The sequence below is a fragment of the Triticum dicoccoides genome, chromosome 5A (genome assembly GCF_002162155.2).
Source record: "Triticum dicoccoides isolate Atlit2015 ecotype Zavitan chromosome 5A, WEW_v2.0, whole genome shotgun sequence".
NCBI classification, from domain to species: Eukaryota; Viridiplantae; Streptophyta; class Magnoliopsida; order Poales; family Poaceae; genus Triticum; species Triticum dicoccoides.
In genome coordinates this window covers 438,704,212-438,712,282 of record NC_041388.1, presented here as the reverse complement: position 1 = coordinate 438,712,282, position 8,071 = coordinate 438,704,212, and the positions used below count along the sequence as shown (strand labels likewise).

The 8,071-nt window shown below is 45.3% G+C and overlaps 1 protein-coding gene across 2 annotated transcripts; it reads left to right on the top strand.

The window, feature by feature from the left end:
• Positions 1-3,182: 3,182 nt before the first annotated feature.
• Positions 3,183-6,243, top strand: LOC119302165. 2 transcript variants are annotated; one of them, XM_037579194.1, is made up of 5 exons: positions 3,183-3,465; positions 3,687-3,790; positions 4,649-5,500; positions 5,594-5,749; positions 5,831-6,243. In XM_037579194.1, the coding sequence occupies exons 3-5, from the start codon at positions 4,676-4,678 to the stop codon at positions 6,209-6,211; spliced, it is 1,362 nt and encodes a 453-aa protein (XP_037435091.1). In that variant the 5' UTR covers positions 3,183-3,465; positions 3,687-3,790; positions 4,649-4,675; the 3' UTR covers positions 6,212-6,243. The 2 variants fall into 2 exon arrangements, with proteins under 2 accessions (XP_037435091.1, XP_037435092.1); XM_037579195.1 differs by lacking the exon at positions 5,594-5,749 and having other exon boundaries at positions 3,184-3,465.
• The last annotated feature ends 1,828 nt before the right edge of the window (positions 6,244-8,071 follow it).

Genomic DNA, 8,071 nt, shown 5'->3' with positions numbered 1-8,071 from the left:
ACCCTCGTGGCTAGGGTGTGGGCCCCCTGGTCTTCATCTTTTGCAAGGATTTTTTATTATTTCCAAAAAGACGCTCCGTGGAGTTTCAGGTCATTCCGAGAACTTTTGTTTCTGCACATAAATAACACCATGGCAATTCTGCTAAAAACAGCGTCAGTCCGGGTTAGTTCCATTCAAATCATGCAAGTTAGAGTCCAAAACAAGGGCAAAAGTGTTTCGAAAAGTAGATACGACGGAGACGTATCAGAGGACGATGAGGCATCAATCAGTTCCGAAACTAAAAGAGGCGGCTGGGGTACTGGTGACGTGATCGGCCTCATTAGTCCAGAACGTGGCAGCCAGTTATGCTGCCAAATACTAGTACTTTGTCCTGTCCCAATTCTTCTTATAATACCCTGAGCAATCACATCACGCCCGTCCAAAATGGTCCTCCATATCTGTGAGGGGTGAGCTCCCAGTTCAGCTTCTAAAAGTGAAATCGATGGAAAATACACTGCCTTTAGTATTCTTGCGCTCACAGTGCTTGGGCACTCAATCAACCGCCATGCGTGTCTTGCAAGGAGGGACAAATTGAAAAGCTCGATGTCTCGAAAGCCTAGGCCTCCCAAAGATTTAGGTTTAGTACATATGTCCCATGAGACCCAGCATGGCTTCCTCTTGCCCCGTTTACTACCCCACCAGAATTATCGAATCATAGATGTCACGCTCTCACAAATGCCACGTGGTAACCTGAAGCATGTCATAGAATACACTGGGATTGCTTGGGAAACTGCTTTTATCAAAACTTCCTTCCCTGCATACGACAATAGTTTTTCCATCCATCCCTTGATCTTTTCCCAAACTCTATCTCTCAGATATTTAAAGGTTCCGTTCCTTGAGTGACCCACATCCGTCGGCATACCCAAATACATTTCATTAAGTTGTTCATTGTGCACATTAATAGAATTATTTATACTATCTCGAACAGATTGAGGGCATCCCTTGCTGAAAAAGATGGATGATTTCTCATTGTTCACCCTCTGACCCGAAGCGTTACAGTAAGTAGTCAACAGGTTTGATACTTCAGCCGCCCCCTCATCGCTCGCCTTAAAAAGCAGCAAGCTGTCATCGGCGAAGAGAAAATGGTTGACAACTGGGGCTGTCGGAGCCACCTGTACTCCCACAAAATGCGATGACTGAGTTCCAGATTTCAAAAGGCACGAAAGGCCCTCCGCTGCTATCAAGAAGAGGTAAGGGGAGATTGGATCTCCCTGTCGGATACCCCTGGTGGTTTTAAACTGGTCCAATTTTTCTCCATTAAACAAAACTGAAAAGGACACCGACTTGATCATGCCCATCAAAATATCAGTCCATGTCCGTGCAAAACCAAGCTTAATCATAATAGCCTCCAAATAATCCCACTCTAGTCTGTCATAGGCTTTCATCATATCCAACTTTAGCGCACATTGACTATTGGATTTGGCCCTTCTTCTCTTCATAAAATGTAGACATTCATAAGCACAAATAATGTTATCTGTGATTAACCTCCCTAGGACAAAAGTTGACTGCTCCTCAGATATAATGTCTGGCAAAATTTGTTTTAATCTGTTTGCCACCACCTTCGATGCGATCTTATACAGAACATTGCACAAACTTATAGGCTTGAATTGAGTGAGAAGGGTTGAATTCATTACCTTTGGTATTAAGACCAAAAAAGTATCATTAATGCACTCCACGCTGTCTTCTCCCTTAACAATTCGCAAAACCGCATTTGTCACCTCCTCCCCACATACATCCCAGTGCCTCTGCTAAAAGTGAGCAGGAAATCCATCCGGCCCCGGGGCTTTGGTAGGGAACATCTGATATAGTGCTACCTTCACCTCCTCCCTAGTGTAAGGAGCACACAGAATATCATTCATATTTGCCATTACTTTGCGGGGTACATGTTCCAAAACAGCCCCTATATCTGTTACACCCTCCGAGGTATACATATTTTTATAAAAGTTTGAAACCAAGTCATTTAGTTCCATGGGGTCGTCCACCATAATGCGCAAAGCACTGGACATCGATTTGATCATATTCTTCTTTCTTCTCATGCTCGCCCTCATATGAAAAAACTTTGTATTCTTATCACCAGAAGTAAGCCATTCAATTCTCCACCGCTGACGCCACAGTATCTCCTCCCTGTGGTACATTTCAACAAGCCTCTCATGGAATCCAAATGGGTTGGGCCGACGCGCGCCGGATCATCTCATAGCCTCCCCAATTCCTTCTTCAGATTTTTAATTTCTGCTCTAACCGACCGAAAGGTGTCCTTGTCCCATTGTTTCAATTTTTTGGCGAGCTCTGCTAGCTTCTGTTTAACCTCCTCCACCCGCAAGCTTGACTGGCAAGCCGACCAAGAGTCATGGATCATATCTCGAAAATCTCCATGTGTCTCCCAAGCCACTTCATACCTAAAAAAACACCTAAGTGATACGTACAGAAAGTTATCCTTAACCTTTTATCGGCCCAATTCTTAGCCCAACACGCGTGGCCCTCGCAGCTTGACGCACGACATCACACAATAGACAACGCCGCCGCCTCCTTTTCCACCTACCGCAATCCCAGCGGCGGGCGGCGGCGGCCGTGGCCCCCCCAGTGGCGGCCGACAGCGCCCGTGGCTCCCACTCGGCGGTGGGCCCGTGCTCTTCATGGTCGGCGGCCCGCTTGCGTCCATATCCTACTATATGTCTTTCCTCCTACCATTCATGTATGCTATGCAAGGGAGCCATGAGCAGCCTGATTGAGCCATATCACGCAGCGCAATGTACGTTTGGATCGATTTCTTTTCTGACCTTCATTGTTTCTCGCTTGGAATTTGACTCCCGATTTATTTCTTCCGATCCAGTATGTTCTCTCTTCAAGTTTGAAAAAAGGTCCCCTTCGGTTATAACCGAGGACCGAGCCGAATTCTCGCTGAACCGAAAGCCTCGGTTAGTGAATTCTCGCAAGACCGGTCGATCCATACAATTAGGAAACCCAAGTTAAAAATAGACCGAGGCACCGAACCGCCCAGGCCCGGGCCGTGTGCCTCCAGCGGCCATGTAAAGACGGATCTGGGCGGTCTGACTCAATTAATCGTGTGGCCCCTAAGGCGGCGGATTTTTTCCAAATCTTCACCTGACTTACGCGTATCAGGGTGTTTCGCCACCGTCCGATTACCAGTGTTTTATATTTTCTTCTCTTCTCTTATTATTATCTTGTTTTATTTATATAGGAGTATACTATTACACAAAAGGGGTTGCATTTTATCTAGAGACCCTGGCCTCCAGCGAACGCTCGGCGGCGTCCGGCGCCAGCGCTGACAGGATCCCCTCAGCCTTAGTCGTCGAAAAGGCCCGGATCGCGATCCCGGGCATCGACTACTGGTGCTGCATCTGGGACTGATGAGGCTCATGTGCAGGAAGCGCCACCGGCAGCGCCGTCGCCGGAGAACTCCACACGGTACGCATCTTACTCCCCTTCTCATCTCTTTTCCTTCGATGATTGCAGAAATTTTTTCAGTTTAACCTTGAATTGAGATCTGATCTGCAGTTTTTCTTTAATTTAATAGTAACCTCTGCACTTTAACCTTGAATTGAGATCTATCTAATCTCGGATGGATGCCGAATTGTCTGTGCTATCAGAGTTTTGATGTACTCTCATTGTGAATTATGTATTGACAGATGGATTGATTGCTCCATTCTGTAAAAAAAAGTGCTAATTGCGCCAGCAAGATGATTATTCACAAAGTGGTGCTCGTCCAAGACCAGGTCTAGACCTTCCAGAGGTATACTGTTTCTGATAACTGACGAATTAAATTGTTGAGTAAAATACCATTGTGTGTTTTACTTTTACCTGGTACTGGTGAAAATTTTACTAGCTAAATAAACCTGAAGAATAGCTATGTTTTTACTACTTTATGCTGTGTTTGGCTCGTACCAGTCCACCACCACAGTACTTTCTTCATTGGCATATAATTACCGCCTGCTACAACCAAACTTAGAATCATGCTAGGTGTGCCTATTCGGAGTATAAGATTATGATGACAAGTTCTGACAATCCAAGCATCTGTGGAATGCTTTATTACACTGCCACAATGTTGAGACCTTGCGCTGTAGTAGTAACCAAATTTTCTGGAAAAAAAGAACCACATATGATGGAAGACTGTTCTCTTATCTGGCTTTGGCAGTCTACGTCTGTGGCTCTAAATGTTCATATGTACACCCTCTGTTCCTAAATATAAGACGTTTTGGCAGTTTAAACGTCTTATATTTAGGAACTGAGGTAGTACTATTTATACCCTGTGCACAATATACATGTTTTTGTTTAGATGCCATACTGACTTGATTATTGCATATAATTGTATCACATTGTATGGTTTAACGCATCACCGATCACTGCATGGGTGCTGAATGTTGACTTGCACAAATGCAAATAAATAATTCTTGTTCATTTTCATATGCATAATTTAAGTAAGAATGCAATTGTACCAATATCCATACTAAGTAATTAACATTGCAGGAAAATCTTCCTCAAAAGCTCATTTGTAGCCCTCAATCCACTCGCTGCGATTACTTAGTATTAATATTAAAGTTTCTTTTTATATTCTGATACATTTCTCCTTTCTGTGCTTCTGCATTCTCAGGACATATATCAACATATACATGCCCTAATGCCATTACGAGAGGCTGCTCGCGCGGCTTGTGTGTCACACACATTTCTGCAATCATGGAGATGCTGTCGCAACCTTACCTTAAGTAAGGAAACACTAGGTTTGAATGGAAATGGTATTGATAAAGATGAAATGGCAAGAGATCTCATCAGTAAAGTTGACGGTATTCTTAAGAATCACTCGGGTGTTGGCATGAAGAAACTAGAGCTTAATCTCTACTGTTGCCGCAAGGTTGATCACTGTTATCTCAATAGTTGGCTTCGCATTGCTTTTAGAGCAGGGATTGAAGAGCTCACCATGTTGCTGTCTCTTATCAGTGAGGCAGAGTACAACTTCCCATGCTCTCTTTTATTCAGTGGGAGTGAAAAATCAATTCGGTATCTTAAGCTCTCCAGCTGTGTCTTTCGTCCCACAGCTGAGCTTGATTGCTGGAGAAGGTTGAAGGAGTTGTGGCTGACTAATGTGCTGATTACGGACGATGAGCTAGAGTGCCTTCTTTCCAATTCTTCCATGTTGGAGTTACTGTGGCTCTTTAGATGCAATGAGATAGTTTGTGTGAAGATACCTTGTCAGCTCCAGCGGCTCAGCTTCCTGCGAGCGGGTCAATGCAGAAAGCTCCAGGAGATAGAGAGCAACGCTCAAAATATCTCGAGTTTTGACATCGGTGGCAGTAACTTGGTAAAGATTTCATTTGGAGGCGCATTGCGAGTAAAGAACATGAGGATAACGTGTTCATATCAGCCCAACGTTATCTGGTACACTCGGACCAAGCCTATGCCATCTGTACTGAATGTTGAAACGCTTCACATATCCTCGTGTAATGAGGTACATTATAAACGTTGTGATGATCATAGGGTAGCTATTTGCATATAACAGCTTTCATACGTGATATGATTAATCCGAGACATCTTTATGCAGATGATCAGTACACCAACTCTACCTAGCAAATTCCTGCACCTCAAATACTTGCACATTACTCTAAATGCAAACGAAGCTATTTCACCGGCCTATGATTACCTTTCTCTGGTTTCTTTTCTTGTAGCTTCTCCTTGCTTGGAGACTTTCATCTTTGTAGTAAGTTACTGATCACCTTGCAAGCATACCTAGTGCCTATGGCAAAACAACTGAAACGGTCATCTCGGCTTTCTATTTTAGGTACAGCAAACTGACATGAAGCATGATTCGATTGTCGGGGATATCTCGCATCTGAGGCAGCTGCCAGAACACCGCCATGACAACCTAAAGAGCGTAACAATCGTCGGCTTCTGCTCTGCTAAGAGCATGGTCGAATTAACACTTCATATCATTAAGAACACATCGTCGCTTCAGTGTCTCACATTGGACACTAGTTTCGGTTCTTGTGGCTGTTCGGTCGATAAACCTGGCGGTTGCAACCCTATGAGGAGGGATATAATCGAGGAAGCCCATAGAGCACTTTTGGCTATCAGAACACACGTTGAGAGCATAATCCCCTCTAGAGTTATGTTAAATGTTTCAGGGCCTTGCAGTCGGTGCCATGTTGTTGAACGTGACTAATCATGTAAAATTATAATGTTTGTGATGAGTTGTTTATTAAATAAATAGCGCTATTTATTTAGTACAAGCAAGGAGAAATGCATGTCATTTCAGGAACTGCAAAAACTAAAATAGTAGTAAGAATATGATTATATCTATATCATAAAAACAAAACACTTGTTCTGTCCACAAATCTGAGAGAAGCTAAAACTTGAGGCATCAACTAAACACAAAAAACGATTGTTGTAAAAACTAGAACTAAACATCTGCAACTCCTCGATCCCTGATACAGTAGTCTTTGTGAATAGTATTTTCTCAGAAAACAAATGACCTTGTGCATAGCCTTATTGTTTCTTCTTTTTAAAATAAAAAAAGATCAGTACAGGAAATTGATTATTACTCCGTACAACGTAACTCCTTCCGCATTGGATATATTGCACTTTGTTTAAGAAACAAATTTGGTAGACTGATGGATCTCCAACAGTTTTTTCCACGTGATAGATAGATCATCGCAGTAATTAATCCATGTGGTAAGCATTGCGTTGAGTTAATAAAGTTATGCCTTAGGCATGATGACCTTCTAAAGGGAAGATCTGACCTCACAACATACAGTACATGCTATGACATTGCATAGAGATGTGAAGATCACCCATCTGGTAAGCATTGCGCTGAGTTAATAAAGTTTGACCTTCTAAAAGGAAGATCTGACCTCACAACATACATGCTAGTATGATATTGCATAAAGATCGAGATGTAAAGATCACCCATCTGGTAAGCATGCATTGCACTGAGTTAATAAAGTTTGACCTTCTAAAAGGAAGATCTGACCTCACAACATACATGCTATGACATTGCACAGACAGATATAAAGTTCTCACTCCATACACGTACATGGTTGGCGTCGAAGAATCAGTACACGATTGGCGTTGGCGTCGAAGAATCAGTTGGCGTCGGCGCCGCCGGCTGGAGGGGACACCGGCTCGGGATCAACCGGGAAGTCTTCCTCGAATTCAGGGAAGTCGTCGTAGCGCGCCCGCGTCCGGGGCAACTTCTGCCAAAGCGGCGTCGCCGACGCGGACCAGAAACTGGGCGAACCCGCGAAAGTAGTCGAGGGTAGGGTCGCCCTTGACGAGCTGCAGGAGCTTTGCCGCTTCATACCCGAGATTGTTGGCCGTGTTGGCCGACACAGATCCTGCGCCATCAATCTCCTCTAGCGCATCGCGCACAAGAGATTCGTACTCGTCCACAAATACGGCAAACTTCCTGCCCTCGCTGTACAGACGATGGCAGTTCTCGATCTCCCATCCATAGCTCTCCTCTTTCTCGCTCAGCAAACCCACCATAGCTGACACGTCCCGCACGTGTACGCCGCTCACGGTGATCTGAGCCCCCGAGAGATTCGGGTTGCAGCCGACGAACGCCTTGGCCTGCTCCAAGGAGAAGAAGGTGGGGTCGCTGAACGGCACACCCATGGTAGAGCTGCCTTGAGAGACGCGGGTTGGGGACGGTGTGCTGCCGGCGGCCTTGAGCGCGGCTTGGCGGCGGAGGGCTCCCGGCAGCCTTGAGCGCGAGAGGCGGCGGAGGGCTGCTGCAAGCCTTGAGCGCGAGAGGCGGCCGAGAGCTGCGGGCGGCCATGAGCGCGGGGTGGCGGCGGAGGGCTGCGGGCGGCCTTGAGCGCGAGAGGCGGCGGAGGGCTGCCAACTGCGGCGATGGGACGTCTTGGAGGGGGATTAAATGGGGAGCCGGGTCGATCCAGATTGCACCGGTTCACCAGGTATATATAGATCGAGTCATAGTCGGTTCCCTGAACGCCTTTGTTGTCGTTCCTCCCAATAATTTTTGATGGAAATAGAGAAGTACTACATTTTAGTATTCAACGAT

Excerpts from the sequence above, each read along its gene's own strand:
- LOC119302165 (XM_037579194.1), top strand. The coding sequence starts at position 4,676 with ATGCCATTACGAGAGGCTGCTCGCGCGGCTTGTGTGTCACACACATTT. Across the intron at positions 5,501-5,593 it reads ACATATCCTCGTGTAATGAG|ATGATCAGTACACCAACTCT; the intron begins GTACATTATAAA and ends ATCTTTATGCAG. Across the intron at positions 5,750-5,830 it reads TGGAGACTTTCATCTTTGTA|GTACAGCAAACTGACATGAA; the intron begins GTAAGTTACTGA and ends TTTCTATTTTAG.